The sequence below is a fragment of the Pecten maximus genome, chromosome 14 (genome assembly GCF_902652985.1).
Source record: "Pecten maximus chromosome 14, xPecMax1.1, whole genome shotgun sequence".
NCBI classification, from domain to species: Eukaryota; Metazoa; Mollusca; class Bivalvia; order Pectinida; family Pectinidae; genus Pecten; species Pecten maximus.
The window spans coordinates 19,882,011-19,904,387 of NC_047028.1; the positions used below are offsets into that span (position 1 = coordinate 19,882,011).

Genomic DNA, 22,377 nt, shown 5'->3' on the forward strand with positions numbered 1-22,377 from the left:
TTTCACACAATAATAGTTATGTTTATATACAATAATAGTTATGTTTATATACAAATATAGTTGTGTTTATATACAATTATCGTTGTTTATATACATTCACGTAGGTGATTAGGCACGCACAATAAAAATTGATAGGATATGAACTTGGTGTATCATTATATTAAGACCTTTCGCAGATGCACGGTTTTGTTTTGTTTTCGGGTTTTTTTTTCACTATGCATGAAATGGCTTCTACTAGCAAAATGCATGCACTGTTTTAAAGTGACATTCCAAGATATTGTAATAATCGTTATAATGGTATGATACAGTACGAAATGTTACCAATGGCATTTTGCTCATTTATTCTAGATGCTATCGTGATCATGTCTTTTATAAAAATCAATACATTTCTGCTGTTAGTTCACACTGGGTATACTATATTTTCTTTTGAAAACTTAATTCACATAGGCCAACATATGATATATATCACTCTAAGGGCGCCATACCAGTGTGTTAACGCATGGCTGGCAGAGTACTTACAGTAAAAGTTCTCTGGACACGAACAAGCACACAATGAGCTGTCCCATGTACCACCATTCTGACAGGTTCCAGTACAACTCCCAACTACAATTTAATCAAAGGTTTACACTGGCAGACAGCATATACGGTTTTATAATGAGATTGATAGAATCTCACTTGGGGTCGCTTCCCTGGACAAGGATGTCTCAAGCCTCGTGCTGTACAGAGAAGCTCTGATAACACCCAGGTTGTGGCATCCATGTCCACAGAGTTTGATTACTTTCCTCATATGCTCAAAAACATATTATAATTTGTGAGACCGACAGATCGCGTCATCACCAATCTCTTCGGTTCTTATCACATATTCGTGAAATTCCGTATTCAGTAATGCTATTGAATCTCGCGTCTTCGATCTCATATGTATTCTGATACTAGTATATAAATAATTTAAGTTCTACGTATTAGTTACTACGTAGTACAAACTTAACTAAGACACAAAGACAGCTTACCATTCAGCGGTGTAGAGTAGGCGTAGTTCACCCCCAGATTAGGATTACCATTGAGATTGAAGAACTAAATCAGAAATGTAATGTTAGAGTCATAATGATTTGCATACCAATATTACCAAGTACAGAGAATAAAGGCGCTAACATTCCACAACCCACAGTTGTTGTTTTTTTCATTAAGTTCGTTATGATGAAGGCAGTTATTTATCTCCTCCAATCTTCCCTGAATCGGTGTTGTATCATGTTTTCACGATACACAATATTTCACAGCGGACAGGTAGTAAGGTATGTTATTATGATTATGTTATAGAACGTTATGTTGAATTAGAAGATCAAATTCGCAGTGTTTTTGTCTACATTCATGTAATCAAATAGACATTTATGGTACAGTTTCTCTGACAATGTCTCCAATACCGTCTTTGAATGGCCATATCTGTTGATAACTAAACCATCCATTGTTTATTATATTGTGTTAAATTTTTTACCTTAATGATGACAGAATTCGTCAGAACTCCTTTTCCTAAAAGATACTGAGTATTGAAGTAAAATGACCAGTATGCGCCAGCATGATAGATAGGGCTGTCTTCAGTATCATGCACCCAGCTGCTATAAACTCTAGAGGCAATGATAGCTCGATCGTCTTTACTCCACAGCTCTACAAACACAAACGTAAGTCGAATAACTAAATAACATTTCAATTTCTACTTCAGCTGGACTCGACGTACCTGCTTAATTCTGCAAAGTGGCCTATAAAGCCCAAGTTATATATTATAAACAAGATATCTGTATGGCGACGAGGCTACTAACAAGTTCCAATTACCAGTCTAATGTTGTGACTGTACATTTTTTAACAATTTAAAGTTTTGTTTTTGTTTTTTAATTTTTGCTTTTGGTTTTGTTTTTGTTTGATTTGTTTTTTGTTTGTTTTGTTTTGTTTTTTGTTTGTTTGTTTGTTTTTGTGTTGTTGTTTTTTTACTTTTCAATACGCGTTAAATCAAATTACTTACCTACATAGTCATTATTCATCTGGCTATACGTGAACCAAAACTGGATGTTGAAGGACCCCGCTGGTAACTGAACTATAGTTACCCGATCACCTGTAAGATATGGAATTTCTGTATAAAAAAGTGTCACATAAAGTGTCAACCGAGCACCTATAAAATGGTGTTCGCAGTAGGTATAAGATCAATTGTTTTACGTCATTGAAGATGAAATTCCACGAAATATGATATGAAGTTCATATGACATTCATAACTTCTTCATATTAAACGTTACAAATGTATCCCGTCAGAAATTATTTTCTTCAATTTGAAATACTACACTATTTTATTCCCTTACGTTAATAGTTCTTAACCTTTCCATGGGGTAACATATGCTGACAAGTGTTCAAATATTTTATAGTCTAATTTTACCTTGTGCGACAGAATCGGTATAAACGGAATTATAGAAGAGACACGTAGAGTTATCTCCCCCACAAACACCACACTGGTCATACTGTTGTCCGTTTAATTTGTTATCACAACCAAACACCTGTTGAGTAATAAAACAACATAATCCTTAATTAGATAGATTATGTAAAAAGTATCAAATATCACTTATTTCATATACACCAAATTAATCATTAAGCATATTCAGATATTAAAATCAAACCTCTCTCTCCTGAAGTCAACGGGTATTTGTTTGGTTTATTTTTGTTTAGCGTCCTATTAACAGCCAAGGTAATTTGAGGACTTACAAAATATACCGGGTTTTCGAGGCGGAGGAAAGCCGGAGTACCCGGAGAAAAACCACCGGCCTACGGTCAGTGCCAGGCAACTGCCCCACGTAGGTTTCGAACTTATAACCCAGAGGTGGAGGGCTAGTGATTAAGTGTCAGGGCACCTTATTCACTCGGCCACCGCGGCCCCATTCAATAGGCAACAAAAACACATTCTGAGTATTCGAGTAAACTGAGTGTAATTAGTTATTGTTTGGACAGATTTCTATTTTAAATCCAGTAAGGTATTCAAATTATTAGAGTTGGATAAACAAAGTTTTACTGTATTTTGAAATAAGAATGTTTGATTGGTAATTGTCAGTATGTAAATTAATGCGGATGTTGAAAAAAAGACATAAGACAAAGGTTGAAACTCAAAAAGGAGAAATTTTGAAATATATGAAATATCACAAATAATATCTTTTATCAAAACAATATAATTCGTTTAACGGGAATTTAACAGCTTTTTGTTTTTCTAAATTGCAGATTTTGATATTGATGCAGTCGATAATATTGAACGATCGTGCCAGAAACACTTACATAACAGTATCCCTCTAGGCAATAATCCTCATACCCAGGTCTTCGTGGCCAGTCCTTCTCGTCCCATTCGTGTAGGACTTCGTTACATGGCGTTCCGTCGGGCATCAGACCATACCGGGTGTATGCCTCGGGCGTGTATCCTGTCCTTCTGTCACACTTTACCTCACATTTACCCATTCCTTAAAACCAGACAAACCAACATATAACACTTCTAACGCGTTTTTTCACTGATCTTTTTACAATAGCTACAATGTATTCGAACAAGTTTGGTCTTGGGATACAGAAATTATGAATCCCACAACCCCTGCATAGGTCATGTCAACAGATATCTTAAGATATGCAAGAACAATTATCGATGATATCAAAAGTCTGATAGTCAAAAGATGTTTATGATCACGTGTCTATTGATGTATCCCGCTTTGACATATGATCTAGCCGACACTGAGTCACTAACACAAATGGCAAGATTTTTTGGTAATAAAACTGAAATATAATACTGGGTACTCGTATTAAGGACACCTGGTGTCTAATGGAATACATGGCGCATGGAGACATTTTGAGTCTCTCTCTCTCTCTCTCTCTCTCTCTCTCTCTCTCTCTCTCTCTCTCTCTCTCTCTCTCTCTCATTATACAGCTGATTCGTCTGTCTAGAAATCGTCATTAACGCTCAAAAATAAACAGAAATACATTTTGTTTGGGACTTACGGACGTTGTTGTAGACAGTCCCCGTTGGAAAGTAGTTTGCGATATCGATAACACCATATTGCACCAGCGCGTAACATGTTTCAGACGCTCTGGCAGTTATCAGCGTACTTTCAGTTGTACTGTCTCCTAAGCAAGGCTGGATCAAAGAAAGTGATTTTATGGTAAGGATATGTTCACCTGATATCAACATTAGCTAATATCATTACAGTTTATCAATCGATATCTTTTTAACGTCTTCGCCTCTTTTTAACGTCTTCGCCTCTTTTTAACGTCTTCGCCTTTTTTCACAAAAATCATTAATTTCTTTAAATATTTCCATTGTTAGTTGGGAATTGAGTTTTCACTGAATCCCGGTCATTGCACCAGGAAAGCAAACTACTGTGCAATAATTGGATTCGAGGAAACTAAAACGACGGTGTGGTATCCGGTTACAGGAGGTTGTCCGACCCAGTTCCATTAAAATACTTCCTAAATTGTTAATAAATGTTTTCATTGACTTGAATTTTTCCCAAAGTATCGAAGCATATATATTGACAAAAATCGAATTACATTTTTCAAAGTTTCGTTTACAATTCAAGTTTTTTGAAGCTACATAATTTCTGATCTTGAGATAAACTATTTTTCGTTTACCACATTAACACAAACTATGGTCATATTTGGTTTTATATTTCAGAAGTATTGATGTTTAGGTTGAATACAATCGGCTGTCTTACCGTAGTGTTACACAGTTCTGCTTCATATTGATCGCCAGGGCAAAATGCGTGGTTCTTCGGTCTGTACAAAGTATTTAATAAGAACATGGATATCAATTAGGGAACTTAATTTGATAGTATGCATAAACAGAAAAATCATTGATCAAACTCTATGGTAGGCCGACCTCTGGCGAATCACCGTTTTATTCATTACCACTTTATCATTATCTGTTCTTCAGTCCTGTTATCTGTTACCCATCTAAAAATAAGGGTTTTTTCAGGTAGCAAAAAGTTCAAAATTTAATATGATATCAATTTCACATCGTTTGAGCTTCAAATGAGCAATTGAGAGGATGGAGTCCCTGGTAATAACAAATAGTATGATAATTAGTTGTTAGACCTGAAAACCTTGTGATTTGGTAGGTTCGTGGCATATTAATATCCATAAACCACTTTTTAAACGAAATCTGAAATACCTACATTCAGGAATGTTCAGTCATTATAAAACTTCGCCAATATTATAAATCGTCAATATATTAAGGTAAAAGTATTTTGTATATTGCTATATGACATCCTTTGAAAAAAAATCAATAAATCCATATAATCTGTGTTCAATCAACAGAGCTGATTCAATGAAACATTTCCTTCGCGTTTGTTAATGTGTAAGTAAATACATTTTCGTACAAACAGTATTTGACTACGAGTTCTGTTTATCTTCACTCTTACATGGATGGGTGATCATATTATCCATAAAATACTGATGAGACGTATCAGAAAAAGAAAGAACTCGCACATTTAGGTTTGTTGGTCAATTGTTGTTTGGCATCAATCCTAAATTAGTTATGATATACAAAAATCACACAACGTGGACGACAGCATCATACCTTGGATTATTACATATACGTCTTCTATGGAGCACACCTGTTCCGCATGTACGAGAGCAAGTCGACCACGATTCCCAGTTTGACCACCCTCCAGCTGTAACAGTGGCTCCTGTTAGTTGAGCAGTTGCTAGATCTGAACAACTTCCCTTGAAACACACCTATGAAATAGATAAAGATTTTATAAATTATTACAATAGAAATATTGATAGCAATCATACATTATATAAATAAATGAATAAACAGTTTTTTTTATTTTTTATATCAAGTGTTATGATTCCGTTGAAGGTTAAATGAATATAAAAGATATATACGTATGTATATGTGTTAGATTTAAGCATATGTTTATTTGTGACGTAACTTAAATACAAAGGTATTGGGCACAAGTTATACAACTAATATACAATCCTTTCCAGATAGAATGTTGCATAAACAGCATTACAACAAGATGGAATATTTATTTACATATTTACAAATGGGTTTTATTGAAAGGAACTGTAGTAACTTACCTTTCCATCCTCACAATAGTTCCCTGATATACTTGATGACTCCTTATACATTTGTCCATAAGTGGTACCTCTGTTCATATTCACACAGGTAAAAAGTCCGCAGTTCTGTTATGTTAATATAAGCATTTACATTTATGAAGAATCAATGGAAATGTTAAGTGTAATGTAATTCCTAGCTATCATGCATATATAAAACAATTTATATTACTAACATGCTTTTATCTTATGGATAATGGAACATAACCATTGTAATTGATTGAATTTTGTCATGTTTAATATGTCCATAAGTGTGTAGTTATTAAATTTTTTTAATGTTATAACGTACACTGAAATTAGGATATTCCCTGAACCGGAACCCGCTTCCATACAAAACCTCGCACACTTCGTCTTCCAGAAGAGTCTGGCCTTAAATGAAAACGTTACAAAATAAGTCGATATTGAAACTGAATCTAAAATGAGATTTAGTGTCTCAATAGATTATTATTCTATTATTTCTCGTTCGAATAGATAAAATCACAGAAAGTAGCAATAAAATCAAATGTTTAAAACAGTTATAATCAAAGATGTCGGTCAATACTAACCTATTAGCTCTCCTGTCAGTGAAATGCTCTGTAGTTCAGCAGAAACGTTCGCTGAAGGAATGTTTGTTTCCCAAAGACATTGTGCATTGCCGGTGCTGAACGGAATGAAAGAAAAAGATATGATATAAGTGATAGCACTGAATCGTTGTAAGTCGGATGCCAGGTGTCGTCGGCGATGCAGAAGACGGAAAGATATTCATGATTACATTGTTAAAGAATAAATAAAGTCATCTATATATGTTTAGATAACAAAAAATCCAATTCCCTTCAAACGAGGCTCCAATTATTCCATCGTCCGTTTTTAGTTATAATTTCTATGCTGCATCTTTTAGAACTATAGTCATGCAGTAATATGAATGTGGGCGTGAATTCTTGCCTGATATATATTTGAATTCATTAATGTCCAAGATGTTATCTTTTATTTACGGGTTATCATAACATTCTTACGCCAAGTATGCTTGCATGTCTGCCTTGCTACATGTACTCCATCTTACACCACGCCCTCCCATAACTCCAGTATCATCACCGGTACAGCCTTTGTCGGCATCGTGATACATTCCTATACTGTAAAGTGAAATATACCCAGTTATAGTGCTGCCAGGAGTCGTTGATAAATGGGTGGTGGTGGTGGTGTGTGTAGTAGGTTTTTCAGGATGGTGGTGGTGATGGTAGGTTGTGATGTTGTTTCAGGATGATGGTGGTCGGTGGTGGTGGCGATGAGTGATTCAGGATGGTGGTGGGGGCGGTGGTGGTGGTGTTGGTAGTGATGGTGATAGGTTGTGGTGTTCGAGGTGGTTGTGTGTGCCAATGAGTGATTCAGGATGGTGGTGGGTGGTGATTTGTGGTGGTGGTTCACGCTTATGGTGGGTTGTGTAGGTGGCTGTGGTGTGTGTGGTGTGTGTTCCAGAATAATGATGATGGTGCTGGTAGTGTTGAAAGTACTAGGTCAGAAACAAGAGGCCCAGAGAGCCTTTGGCTTAACTGGTTTATTTGAGCAAACATCAAAATAATGTTTATGTTCCATTTGCGTATAACTTTATTTGTTGATGTTAGATTATATTATGGGAATCTTAACTGTTTCAAAAATATAACCCATAACCTTAGGCTTGTCTTCATCTTCTGATGCCAAACATGGCTATATACAATTATTTGATGTAGATCTGAATTGTTTCAGAGATAAAACAAAAGAAATAAGGGTGGGGATCAGCTGGACCATTTATAGTTTTTAATACCTACCCCTAGGGATGCTACCAATCAAAGAAGATATTCGTCGCTTAGAGCAATTTGCCAAATTGACCCCTTTTGGCCTCTCGGGCCCCCGGTAGTCAGTCCCACAATTTGTACAATTTTTAATCACCATCCATTAACGATGCTACCAGACAAATATGAGCGATATTCATTGCTTAGTTCCAGATAAGAATATGTTTAATTGACCCTACCCCTCAGGCCCCAGGGGTTCAGCCCCACAATTTCTAAAAGTTTGCATCCCTACCACATAAGCATGCTACCAGTCAAATATAATTCGTTTTTGGTTATTTCGCTTTGCAGTTCTCTTTTATGACGGAACTACCAGCCCAGCTAGGACAGAACTACCTACTCTCCAGCGCAGCTAGGACATAACTTCCTACTCTCCAGCCAAGCTAGGACAGAACTACCTACTCTCCAGCCCAGCTAGGACAAAACTACCAACTATCCAGGCAAGCTAGGACAGAACTACCTACTCTCCAGCACAGCTAGGACAGAATTACCTACTCTTCAGCCCAGCTAGGACAGAACTACCTACTCTTCAGCCCAGCTAGGACAAAACTATCAACTATCCAGGCAAGCTAGAACAGAACAACCTACTCTCCAGCACAGCTAGGACAGAACTACCTACTCTCCAGCCCAGCTAGGACATAACTACCTACTCTCCAGCCGAGCTAGGACAGAACTACCTACTATCTAGCGCAGCTAGGACAGAAGTACATACTCTCCAGCCCAGCTAGGACAGAACTACCTACTCTCTAGCCTAGCTAGGACAGAACTACCTACTTTCCAGCCTAACTAGGACAGAACTACCTACTCTCCAGGCCAGCTAGGACAGAACTACATACTCTCCAGCCCATCTAGGACAGAACTACCTACTCTCCAGCCTAGCTAGGACAGAACTACCTACTATCCAGGCCAGCTAGGACAGAACTGCCTACTCTCCAGCCTAGCTAGGACAGAAGTTCCTACTATCCAGCGCAGCTAGGACAGAAGTACCTACTCTCGAGCCCAGCTAGGACATAACTACCTACTCTCCAGCCTAGCTAGGACAGAACTACCTACTATCCAGCGCAGATAGGACAGAACTACCTACTCTCCAGCGCATCTTGGACAGAACTAACTGATGTTCTTACTTGTGGCCTATTTCATGAGCAGTTGCAATGTAAGTAACTAGACTTCGTGATGCGGACACGCCACATTTGTTGTTGTCTTTGCAAATCCGGTTTTGGTAAGCCAGTCCACCTAGGTCAACTCCAGATATCCTTGAAACAATTTAAAAACCAATGACCTTAGACTTCCTTGAATGGTTAACATTTATATATCCAAGCACATATTTTATAATTTGCCCTCGACATTGTTTGTTTCTTTAAGTTTTCTTTGATTTTACTATATATTTTATCTAAACCGAAACTAGAGAATGAGAAAATACACATATGCCTTCTCTTAAATAAGAACGTTTTGATAGCTGTGTTTGATAAATGGATTTGGCTAGCGTATCAACGATACAACACGAACACAATTATGTGAAATATAAAGCTCCAATGGGGTGAAAACTTACCCTGTATGTAGGAATATAATATCGTATGGTTCGTCGTCACTGGTAGCGGCCCCTTGGCATATCTGGCTAAGGATAGTGCCGAGGGCTGTGGAGGCAGTGTACCAGACCTATAACACAACACAGAACGAGGACATTAACATCGTGAACATCTACCTAAATGTGAAATTAGAAAAACATGATTACAGACAGCGGCATGTGTGTCATATCGGACTATTTTCTGTATATTTAATTCTTTCGAAATGCTTATACAATCTGTCACCGTTTTATATCACCTCTTCAAGATTAAAATATATGTCTTTATTTTATTTATTTTTTTAATTTGATTTAAGAAGTAAGAAACTTAGCCCAATAACATTTCTTATTATCATATTTTGTATAAACAAAACCCTGTCTTACCGGGTTTGTTTCAAACATGTTGATATGCTTGATAACGATGGTAACGGTGTAACCCAGGTCAGAGGCTCTGCTCCACTCGGCCTGCACCTGCAATGAGATAGAGACTTTGTAGTATGATAAAGAAAACATAGAAAACATTATTTCTAAGAGATATACGCTCGGTTCCTCAGAAATTGCCTTCATAGTGAAGTTTTTGTTTGTTTCTTTTTTATTTATTAATTTTGTTAATTGCTGCCAAAGTTAAGTAAAATTGACCCGCTAGATCATATTAAATTTGAAATAATTGGTACGTTTTTGGAATTATCTTTGATGAATTCAGTAACCATAGAAACTCACCCCATTGTATTTGGTAGCTATGGCTGTTATCCTGAGGGAGACGTCACTGTAAGTAAAGAGTGCCGTAAAGTCCGCGTCAGTGTATACCGCCATCTCCATGGTGAAAGACGTAGAAGGGATGACGTAAGCTGTGCGTTTCTTTCGACCTGACGAATCCTCTTCGGGACGAATTGAGTCTGCATACAGAAGACGTTGTGGACTTTAGCGTGAAAGGGTAACATTTGGACGAAAACGTGTCTCATTTTCGTCCCAAATACTGTAGAATAATTAAGTGTAGTAATACCTAAAAGAAACCCCCGACGATTTTGAAAACACAGCTTTCAATCGTTGTTTGTATTTAAGATAAGTACTATTTTAAACATAACTTATTTGCTAAGCTAAACATGGAAGAAGACCTCAGTCAAAATTTGCAAACGCTTGATTTGACAAAAACGACTGATATGCCAATACCTTTTTGTAAATGAAGCGAGTCGATCAGGGAGGTTCCTAGGTGTCGCCTTGACACTAGTACGGAATGGACATTACTGCTCGCAGTGTCCCGTTTATGTAGCCGTTCAGGTAAAGTCATTATGTGGTATTCATAGCCTCCTGTCCACATACCTCCTTCCTGCCAATAAAGATTATCTATAGCATAAGTACCACGCGATGTTCTTAAGATTTGTGCTTGTTCAGACAATAAAAGACGGAACTTCAGTGGCATAACTTAATGGCATAATTTTATATCAGAAAATTAACAGCAAAAATGTTTCCAAAATCGGAATCCTTATATAACACTATTTTATGTGGAAATTCCACAAAAAGGCGCAGCAACCAATTTTTAGACAGCACGCCCAACTATTAAATATGCATGTGCCCAATATTTACAATAGTCTATACTTGAAATAACCTAAATCAGTATCTATGTTGTAGTTTTTTACCCAAAACATTTTAACCGTTAATTTTGGTTACCACTTATTTTCGTTCTTGTTCTATTTCTTTTCTTTTACTTTATCGCAGACTATACAATGTTTTGGAGTAGTGTATAAGCGACACACAATATCATGTTATATACCTTTATAAAAGTAAAGGAGTATATGCCTAACAATGAATTACAGAGTTTCACTTTACTTCTCCGGAGCTTGGATCTTGATTGTGAAAAATCCGGAGGGATTCGTAAAATCAAGTTAGTATGGTATCTGGTAGCAGACCCAATCGGGAACCTTCGGCATGTTCCGTAAACGATGAAATACCTCAAGGTATTCCCGATTCGCAACAGACCAATACAACATACTTACCAAATTATCACAGTAGGATAAGGAAACTGTTCCGGAATTGTGTGACGTCACATTGCCTGTGAGGAAACAGTCCGGGTGTGGACCGTTCCATTCCTCCTCTTTGTCACCGTTTGTTAAAACGATTTTAGCGTTTGGGTGTATAACAGATGTCTGATGTTGTACTTCAAGAGTGAATGTTTCATCAAAAGCTTTAAATTCCACTGCTAGTTTCTTTTTTGTTTCTTCTAATGACCGTTTCCGTCGGTATACAGAAGCACTAACAAACCTATGGATGAGTTTAATGGCATTTTTGTCAGTTTTGATTTTATTTTTAGGTAACACATTTTCAGAGCATCAAATATATTATGTTATTTTATGTCTGTCCAGTGATTTATAAAAAGTTGACTGCCTAACACCTACAAATAAGCAATAATTAACTAAAGATGATGCTATGTAACTTTTTAGCCATATATACTATCTTAATTTTCATAGAGAACCAAGCAAGACTTAATATTTTTAGTAAAACTACCAGTATTCTTTAAAGTATAATTCAGGTCCTGGTCTCATCAACGCTCCTTAACGTAAGGAAGTTCATTAATTTAAAAACTTCTAAAGCATTTAAGAATTTAAGGAAAGAACCTTACCTAAGGAACCTTACTTGAATTCTGTTAAAATCGTAGTGAAGGAACGTTCATTAAATTCTGTAATGCTTTCATATGGAACATTTCAGAAGATTTTCCAAGTTAATGGACACTGATAGAACCGAGGTCTTGTCATGTATATCAAATTTAATGCAAAACCATGAGATGGCAAAAAAGGGAAAAATGGTCGCCTTACGGTATTGCTGAATCTCCAATTCCTTTTTCTATCAGCTGAGTGACTGTAAATTCTTCAAAGCCGGCTACATGAAAATGAAAAAAATAAGATGTATGTTTTTACAAGAAATGCTCGAATGAAAAGAGTTTTTTTTTGTTCTGAAGGTCTTTCCTTACGTAGTTATATTATCATACTTGAAATGTTTTCATATACTTACAATCTCGTGGTTGTCTTTCCGTGTGATACTTTCTGATGTCATCATCCACGATTTGATGAACCTAGTGAAAACAAACAGTGCAATTTTGGTAATGTATACTGAACAAAGTTATTGCAAAAGTAAAACATAGTGGTGTTAGTGTTGATATCGTTAGAGGGTGATCGGATGTGCGTACAATTTCAATCTTCTTCCGTTTTAACAACATTGCGTACGCGTTGATCAGCATGTTTCCAGTAGCATTCAACCTAGCATTTTCGTTCAATTAATGTTGTATAAACGTGTCACTGTGATCACCACGTCATGGTATCGGGCTGACCATCACTGCGCTATTGAAACGTTCCTTTTTAAGAACGCCGATGTGGCAAACTGCGGGTATTTCTGGCTAGGCAATTGGGTGTCGTAGATCATGAGAGGCCCGGGCAGGGCACAGGTCATAGAGTCGTCTTCCTTCGTCATTTGTGTTGCTAAGTTATCTATCTATTTATTAGCACAATGAATCATATACTGTACACTATGTGTTGGTGATCCGAAGATATAGATTTGAATTTCCTGTTGTAATTTTACCGAGAGAAATATATATGTATGTGTTTATATATTTCTCTCGGTACAACTACGACAGGAAATTCAAATCTTTATCTTCGGATCACCAACACATAGTGTATATGATACATTGTGCTAATAAATAGATATATAGCTTAGAAACACAAATGACGAAGGAAGACAACTTTTTGACTCGTGCACAATGTATCATATACACTATGTGTTGATGATCCGAGGATAAAGATTTGAATTTCCTGTCGTAGTTGTACCGAGAGAAATATATATAATATATGTACAATTCGTATCCATGTATGTAAATACATTGCGATCCAGGTATTCATATATCATCTTATAGACGACTTCCAAAATGATCATGTCAGGGTATCGGGCCGACCATCACTGCGCCATTGAAACGTTCTTTTTATATGAACGCCGATGTGGCGCAGCGGTATAGGCTGTGGGTGCCGTAGATCGTGAGTTCGAGGCCCGGTCAGGGCACGAGTCAAAAAAGTGTTTCTAAGCTATATATGTATGTGTTTATATATATATATGGGTCAAAGAAGTAATATGAACAGTATAATCCAGATAACACTGGATCCTCACATAAATGTATGGAGGATACGAATTACTTGTAATGGTTATATGGGGCAAAGAAGTAATTCAAACAGTGTGAACAATAAGGCTTGTTAAATTTTCGAGGCAATCCGCCCCTTTATCAAAACACAAAAAATTACAAATACAATCACATAATATATATAAGAAGTACTGGAAATACAATAAAATACAATAAGAATAATGTTTTATTAACTGGAGAAACCACAATGAACACTTCGGCAAACGTGGGCCGAAGGCGGATACTAGCGTGACTGCATCATGTTCAACACTAGAACGCTATGCGACCAACGGCAGAGATATTTTGAATTCCCCCGCACGTGAAAGTATATCGAAGAGTTCAAAGACGATTCGTCCCTAAATACTGCTAGTGGACGACATTGCATTGATATCGGATTTCAGAATAAAAAATGTTGCAGTATCGTCTCTTCAGTGCTTGATTAAATATCGTGTACAAAGTCTGAAAAACTTTAGAAAAACATGTTTTAGATCATTAGAATTATAGTGAGTGGTGTGAAAAAACTACTACAAATATTTATCAAGACTGAAAATATAAGAAATACGAATGCCGAAGGATCCCTACAGGACGCTACGGGGAAAAGACGATTCGGGCCAACTCGGACCAAAATGCTGTTGCATGATGGCGGGAGGCGACTAAATGTGAGTCTCAAAGAGCAACAATGAATAGATGCCCCAAAAAGTACAGCAATTATGAAAATTTCAACAAATTGAATAATTAACTACATGAATAGTCAAATATAATGGTCAGATGGAGAGTACATCCAGAAGACGTCTTTAACGTTCGTTCATACCCCGAGGGTAGCAGGTTTGGAGATTGGTAATCCAGTATCTTTCTCTGGAACGACGTTTCGTTTCATTCCAGGTAGGACAGTGATCAATGGCGACCACCTGCATATCCTTCCAACTGTGACTAGGTAAATTGAAATGCCTTGCCACAGGAAAGTCTGGTCTGTTTTGCTTGATGGAGCAACGGTGATTGTTGATTCTGATGTTGAGCTTTGTGCTGGTTTCTCCAACATACTGCATTTTGCATTTTGTGCAGGAGAGGAGATATACAACATTGGCTGAAGTGCATGTCAGTGTTTGTAAAATGTGATAAACACGGTTGTTTATTACACATTTAAACGTGTCTGTGGACTCAGTGTATGGGCACAATTTGCACGTTTTTTTGCTGCATGTGTTGAAGGAGCCTGTTGTAACGACAGAGGCAGATGAATGTAATTTGCTGCTCATCACCAGATCTCTTACATTTTTTGGTCTACGATTGGCCAATAACGGTGGTTCTTGAAAGATCCGTTTGAGTGCAGCTGACGACTCAATGATGCGCCAATGATTATGTAAAATGGAAGAAATTGACGGCAAGTTAGGATGGAACGTGACAACACAAGGGACCCTTTGTGTCGGAGTTCTGACTTTGTATTCTAGAAGGCTGGCTCTGTCAAGTACCCTGACTTTTTCTAGTTCCTGATCTATCAAAGTAGATTTATATCCTCTAGCAAGAAGGTGTGATTTAAGTTCTGAGCATCGACGTTCGAAGACTGTATCATCTATATATATATATATATATTAAGTAAATTGACTTGTAACGGCTTCGCCTTTGTTTCATTAATCAAAACATACAAAAATGTATATGAGCGTTATACGAATGTCAAAATCTGATCGTCGTAATTTCATTGTTTTAACACCGTTAAACTCCTTAATATGATGACAGCCCTATACCGGTAGGGTTTTAACACGGTGGTGGATACTTATATAACAGGTTACACCTAAAAGTGTGCGTGCGCGCATGCGTGTGTGTTTGTTAATATTTCCTAATGAAAACTTTAGGTATTATCGAAACACGTTTTTACGTTGAATTATTTAACATCATCTGGGTATGCTGGGGATTCTGGTGACGGTTCTAAAAGTTTAATACTCCGTTATTCAAATCGTTTCTGAAATGTTGGGTTTTCAGTAACTATAATCAACTTTATCACATTTTCTCCGTATTATTGATGCATTCGAATGCAATTAATCTGAAAGACGATATTCGTTACCGAAAGCGTAATTAGTTAGATGGAACTTTGAACGGTGTACTGTGGCCGTCCGTATGGTCATAAATTGACATAATATAGGACACATGAGTGTTGATAATTGCTGTCTGGCAGTTCTGATTTTATCCGTTATTTATTTATGATAACTGCATTGCCAATGTAAATACAGAATGTACTCTGTGCTAAAGTCACGATTGAGAGACCTTTTGTGTTTTTCGTTTATCGTATAATCTCCCCCATCTAAAACTTCATGAAAATAATAAAGCATAAAACTCTACTATTCTAGTAATATAGTCGTAGTAGTATATAAGATTACGACCCCAAAATTAATAAACATAAGTAATGGCATATATCTATATCTGTTTCCTTTCATATTGTTTATGAAAATTGGCTAATTTCTATTAATACTGACATAACTGGTTATTTTCCTATACTCTTTAAAGCTTGCTCTTTGATATTTACATATCAATAGGTCACTAATACAGCTATGTAACTCGGCAAGGTTATAGAACGATCTGTAATCAAACTATGTATTTAAATCTACATAAAGCTATTCGAGATAAAAACTGGATACATTATATAACTATTTGTAATCTTTTGACAGGATTAATTTCATTTAACAAGATTAAACCTTTATGCTATTTACATATTATTCATTACGACCAAATCATATTTGATACGGGGAATTCGTATTTGATACTCAATATAAAAAGGATTTGGTGACATATGATGCAATTTACCAATAGGAATGAATTTCGAAGTTGCACCTAAATACCTGACGGGAGAGGACATAATGAAATAGTGAATATCTAATATGCGTGGATTTTTCATCAAATGATCAATAAATGTGAAATTAGAAATATCTTCCCTATATATCGACATGGGACATGTATTCACCTGTTGACTCTAAGAGCAGGGGAGCCGAGATGTTCGATAAGGTCACACATATATGATTATTTAAGCCTTAAATTAAATGGGATTCTCCCTAAAGATAAGAATAAACCTTTGATATTCTATTCCGTCACCACGCCCCTCAATTCCAACTAATTTGTTGTCTTTTGTCAAATTTGAATTTATGTTTCTAAATTTAGCATTGCCTACCAAGACGTCTCAATCTAAGGTCAGTGTGCCTGCGCCATCTCCTTCAATATCACACTATTCAATTACGTCATGGTAGAATGGGTTCTGATTATCTATACCAGGCTGGAGACATTCCCGAGTTTAATATACATGTACGAAATATTTCCAAATAACATTACATAATTGATCAACCATATTTCGGATTATTTAATTAGTGTCGGAACCTAATTTTATACGTTATTCTACATAGATTATCATTGATACTCTTTCAAATATTCTCATATTACAAAATGACTGTATTTTATAATTAGTTTTGTTCTTTGCTGCACGGTTATAAAACAGTTATCGTCTCTGAGCACCTCCATTATTTGTATCAATTGTATTCTGAATAATTAATGATGATTAGTTATAGCCTGCATCATATTGGCGACATGTTTGTACTTGGTCCTAATTCTGCTAGTTTATTTTTATAAATATTAGCTATATGCTTATACTTAATCCTAATTCTGCTGGTATTTGATAAATATCGGCTATATGTTTGTACTTGATCCTAATTCTGATGGTATTTTATAAAAAAATATCTATATGATTATACTAATCCTAATTCTGTTGGTATTTGATAAAGCAATACTCTCATTATCATCAATCACCAATATATTATGAATATGGAATAGAAACAGCACAGCGTCCAAAGATAGAAACAAAATTCAACAGCGAGTAAAATCTGCCAGAGATTGACCAACCAATAGCACAATATAAGTTATATAACACATAACGAAACTGCTAGTAAACAAACATACAAAAAATTAATGATAAAATAATAGATTATAAAAAGCCAATACCAAATCATATCAGCGTGCCAGCAGCTTATAAAAAAGACAATAAACAATGGTATTAAAGACAAACAAATAAATATGACAAATCAATTTCATTCCAAGTAACATTATACGAATAATTACAACATAAAGCTGTGGAGCCATCTTTAAAACTCAGTGCTGCAAGGATAGTTAAGGAAATGTAGCTATTCAAATTAAGCGGATACGCCACGGTCAGAAAAATATTGATCGATTGTCATGAACATTGATTTGAGTGATTTTCACGAAACCATCTACAAAAGCACATGTGGATGTTTCGTGGTTTTAGGGAGAATCATTGTTTAGATTAGAAGGTTTTACTTACCCGTAAGAATGTTAGTTATGGGATTTTAATTTGCCATTTTTTTTGTTATGAATAAAACTGTATAACCTGATTGCAGTGATTATGATAAATATTGCATCATTGCAAAATGAAAAACCCAACGTTACCATGAAAATAGAAATGATATAACATTTTATTGTGTTTTATCGACAATAGGGAAGTTATATCCAATACAGATGGGTCTGATGTTCGATCGAAAATATTTTTTTCTCGTGACATGATATTTTATGAGTGTATCACGTCCCATTAACAGGTGAGATATAGCGCAGATGGCATTGTCTGTAAATGAAGCTAATGATTTATTTATTTTATTTATTTATCATTTTGGATAGTGAGCTATTTGGATGGAATAATGAGTGTTTTTTTTTCGGATATGGAGATACTATTAATAAGAATTAAGTCGTAGAGCTAATACCACCGTATTAATGTTGACAAACGGCAATGTGAAGACAGGAAGTTGGCGGATACGAGTCTATAGTGTGTTTCACTGTTATGTTTACCCGACAATTTGAGGATTCGATTTTTTGCTTCATTGATCAAATGTCATTGATTCGTAAATAAACACTACTTGACTATAAGTGTATTTGAGAAGCTAAAAGGTTAACTGGCCGAGTTATTTCTCTGTCCGGTGAAGACTTTAGTGCTAAAGTGATAATAGTTAGTAGAAGTAACACAGATTTTTAGAGTATAAAATTCAAACAAATAACGTCGACACCGTATGTAACGTATGTCCCATACAACATTTATTATCACATGTAAATAACGTTTCAACAAAGCTAATGTGCTTTGCATCATAACTATCATACAGGATTTGCATAAAAAAACATACAAACACTTATTACAACGATATATGGGGCTACACTGCCACATGTAATTGTTTATTTGTATACATTGTTAATTCATTGCTAATGAAAACATACAACGACAAGCACTTTCAGTCTACCTTCCTCAACCCTACAATCCAGGTGTACTCAGCTGGTTTGGGGCGTTTAAATATCCTCTTCAGTTGAAGGGGCGTTTAAATGTCACTAGGGGGCGGGATAGTAAATGTATACGGTTATTATGTTATAATGCCTTTGTGTTTAATATATAAAAAAGGAGCCAATGAACAATTTATGTTTCAATACAATTCAGTGTATAATATATATTCCATATACGCAGGTTGTACTGGGGAGCAGGAGAGGCGTTTTAATTAATATATGCTACATGGGTTTAAATACATATGGTCCGGAAAATATATCATTGTTCTTTTAGGTGTTTTTAATATATTAATTTTAATTTAAAACATGTGTAATTTATGGAGATTCAATTCAATAACTGTGAGACCATTCACAGAACTTTAGAAAATTTGTATTTGTAATACGACATTGTGCTAAGGAAAATTAATTTGCACGAAGTTCTTCAGCATGGAGTTATCTAAATATTTGTTCAATTGTCTTATTATATTTAATACTATGATATTAAACAAAGACATTACCACAGGAACAAACATTGCTTATTGTATTATTCAATGTATACGACCTCTGCTTTCTAAACTCTATATCAAACTTTGTATTTATTGTAGCTTTATTTTATTAGAATGTACCAGGAACGAAATTTCATAATAGAGCATTGTTGAAGTCTTAATGTTCCATACATAGATTGTTCCCTATATTACGAATTATTAATTATAGATTGGTTTACATAAACTCGACATTTTCTTATGAAATAGGTTTCCTGGTCCGTTCTAGAAATAAATACACCAAGAAAATAAGCAATGTCCGGACGTGTTCTGAACATATACCTATGTCTACGATAAAAGAGGAATGGTCGGATGGATCTTTGTACCTTAATTTAGCATTTTTTTTTTTAAATAATAAAGATGTGACGTTAAAACAGATGTATGATATCGGACACGCTCAAATTCTTGAACGCATGGATTCTGGTTGACATGGCACCTGTTGTTTTATGGTAGCTTCTCCCTTGAATATGAAAGCGCATTTCTCTACTGATGAGTATTAACATTTACTTAAACTAAAATATAGATAGATATTTTAAAAGGCCAATTTAACTCCAGATCTAAAAGCGTTATGATTACCTTGTGGTAAATATCACATCCAAATCATGATAAAGACAATAAAACATACAAGTCTTTATGTGAGATGGACATTGTAACTCAACGAATATGTATAAAACACCTCTAAATGCTGACATTGGATTTGGATTAACGTGAGTACTTTTGGGTGGTTTTCTTTAATGAACTTCTCATTATTCAGCATAATTTTAGTAACTGTCAAATAAAAACAAATATTTGATTCAATTGAAAAATAAAGAAACTTTCTTGTTATATCGTATTTCACTACTCAACCTTGAAACTGATTTAGATTCATGTTCATAGTGGATGCTTGTATTTCGTTAGTAACACCTCTCGAGTCTCATCATTCATTGAGATGGCCATTTTATGTATTATGCGCTGTGTATCTATTATAAATCAAAAGAGAGATTTTAGTCTGAAAGCTCATTTGCAAGGACAGAAGTAATACTTAAATGTAATTAAGCTGAGTAGAAAGAAATTCTTGGGGAGAGTGCCTTGGATGTTAAACATCAACATTTGTTTAAAGTGGCAATTACAAACTAGTCATGGGTTCACGTAAATAGGCTCTAAAACATTGTGAAAGGCTGTCTAAGGACACTGCTGTTTCTAGTTTAGGAGAGATATCTACATTGCATTCGTCATTGATATTCCGGAGTTTAACGATAGTAAAATATCTAAATATTTATACCACGTGATCAGATTCCTCCTAATCGCCTAATTATGTTTTTGATAATAAATGTATGGAATTAAATTCTGATTAGCCATGTAAAGCCTAGTATTCGAACAAGGACATAACCATTTAGATCACCATCCAATGAGGTTGTCGAAAATGGTACATATACAGATATATATGATCACATTATTATCATAGTCATGAGCCCATCAAGTTCCACGAGTTTGGCTTTCACAGATTTTTTTTAAAATATGCTCAAGAAACGACAATAAATACCTACAATGAAAATTCCACTTCAGAAAAGGCATTACTAAGTATCAGGATTGAATTCTGTTAAATTGCTTCAAGTGGTTTTGATATGTGCTTCGAAAACGGTATTGTCTGGACGAACTGACTAATGGACAGGAGGAACCCGTTTTAATGTCCATTGGGTGTTGAAGAGTAGAGTAAAACTGGTATTAACACTAAACGAACTATTACTAATCAGATAAACATCTGATTAATAAATCTGATCAACAGGAGTCAAACTTGGTTGAAATGATATCAATATTATATCAATATCTGACGATTGGAAAAACTCCACCATAAAATCCTTGTTCAGAAGAAATCAGTTTTTCAGAAAAAGTTTCATAGATACACGTATATATGCTGAATTTGACAGATGTCATTTTATTTCTGAAAAGTAATTTTTAATTATATGTAATTTAGATATGTAATGGCCCAGTTATACCTTGTGGCGCCGTATAAGCCCGAGCCCAAATTGGAAACCTTGGCCTAATACTTAGGCCAGTATGAAACTATAAGATTAATACCTTCATATTCACGTTAGAGCCTTAGGTAATTCTAAAGGAATATTGATTTCCTTTTTGTCTAAAACTGGCTCACTCAGATACAGGTATATTGCGAAGCAGATTAAATTTATGATAAACAAAATGTATATATGATATCATCATTTAACGAACCACAGCTTTTGCACGATATTAGCCTCTTCATTAAAAAGTCTTTTGAACTGAGGAAGGTTGGTTTCAATATGCTTAAGTGTATGTTCAATCGTTAAAATGTATGTATATTCATTGATGTATTTTATACATCCCTGATATTATATTTGTTTGCTCGTCTATTTGGTTACGTTGTTTGCAGTTCGATCCATGATTGTTTTATTTGGAGGTAAAATGCAATAAAGTTGAGTTGAATTGTTATGAAACAGGCTGACACTCAAGATACTCAAAATGAAATTGGCTGCATAAAAGTTGAGGATTACTTTTGGATGTATTTAATATTCATGTGCGGAAGTCAATTAAGCACTACAACCATAATTGCTACTTTTCGGGGTCCTTAAATTCACGTAAAATTATTCGTATTTTCAGAGAATTAAGTGGCAACTTATATACGTTCTTATAGCCTTTCGTATATAGAAATTTAACTCACGCAAGAATGCATCCTGAACTTCTATAATGTAATAGTTCACTGTTTACCAAGATAACAGACTAGTTAATGACTATATATGACTTAGATTGTATTAGGTTTCACGGAAAGCTAAGAAACGGACCAGTTTGTTGGGTCCTTTGACAGGAAACTAATTACTTTGGACGGCATGCGACGGACCTCCCATATGTTATTCATTGCGGTAGTCACAAACTACCACAAGGAGACTC

General features: G+C 35.5%; 1 protein-coding gene across 2 annotated transcripts in view; it reads right to left on the minus strand.

Annotated features, from left to right (window-relative positions):
- The window catches only part of LOC117342081 (A disintegrin and metalloproteinase with thrombospondin motifs 18-like), a 56,039-nt gene that overhangs the window by 10,303 nt on the left and 23,359 nt on the right, over window positions 1–22,377 (minus strand). For both annotated transcript variants that reach the window (XM_033904064.1, XM_033904063.1), the window contains exons 4-24: window positions 12,493–12,553; window positions 12,297–12,360; window positions 11,481–11,745; window positions 10,657–10,813; window positions 10,207–10,382; window positions 9,871–9,957; window positions 9,475–9,581; window positions 9,050–9,178; window positions 7,116–7,232; window positions 6,669–6,763; window positions 6,413–6,492; window positions 6,088–6,192; window positions 5,582–5,739; window positions 4,719–4,779; window positions 4,006–4,141; window positions 3,301–3,479; window positions 2,417–2,534; window positions 2,012–2,101; window positions 1,490–1,659; window positions 1,008–1,071; window positions 520–603 (exon numbers count right to left, since the gene is read on the minus strand). In XM_033904064.1, the coding sequence (XP_033759955.1) occupies window positions 520–603; window positions 1,008–1,071; window positions 1,490–1,659; window positions 2,012–2,101; window positions 2,417–2,534; window positions 3,301–3,479; window positions 4,006–4,141; window positions 4,719–4,779; window positions 5,582–5,739; window positions 6,088–6,192; window positions 6,413–6,492; window positions 6,669–6,763; window positions 7,116–7,232; window positions 9,050–9,178; window positions 9,475–9,581; window positions 9,871–9,957; window positions 10,207–10,382; window positions 10,657–10,813; window positions 11,481–11,745; window positions 12,297–12,360; window positions 12,493–12,553 (2,503 nt within the window). The remainder of the gene's footprint in view (window positions 1–519; window positions 604–1,007; window positions 1,072–1,489; window positions 1,660–2,011; window positions 2,102–2,416; window positions 2,535–3,300; window positions 3,480–4,005; window positions 4,142–4,718; window positions 4,780–5,581; window positions 5,740–6,087; window positions 6,193–6,412; window positions 6,493–6,668; window positions 6,764–7,115; window positions 7,233–9,049; window positions 9,179–9,474; window positions 9,582–9,870; window positions 9,958–10,206; window positions 10,383–10,656; window positions 10,814–11,480; window positions 11,746–12,296; window positions 12,361–12,492; window positions 12,554–22,377) is intronic.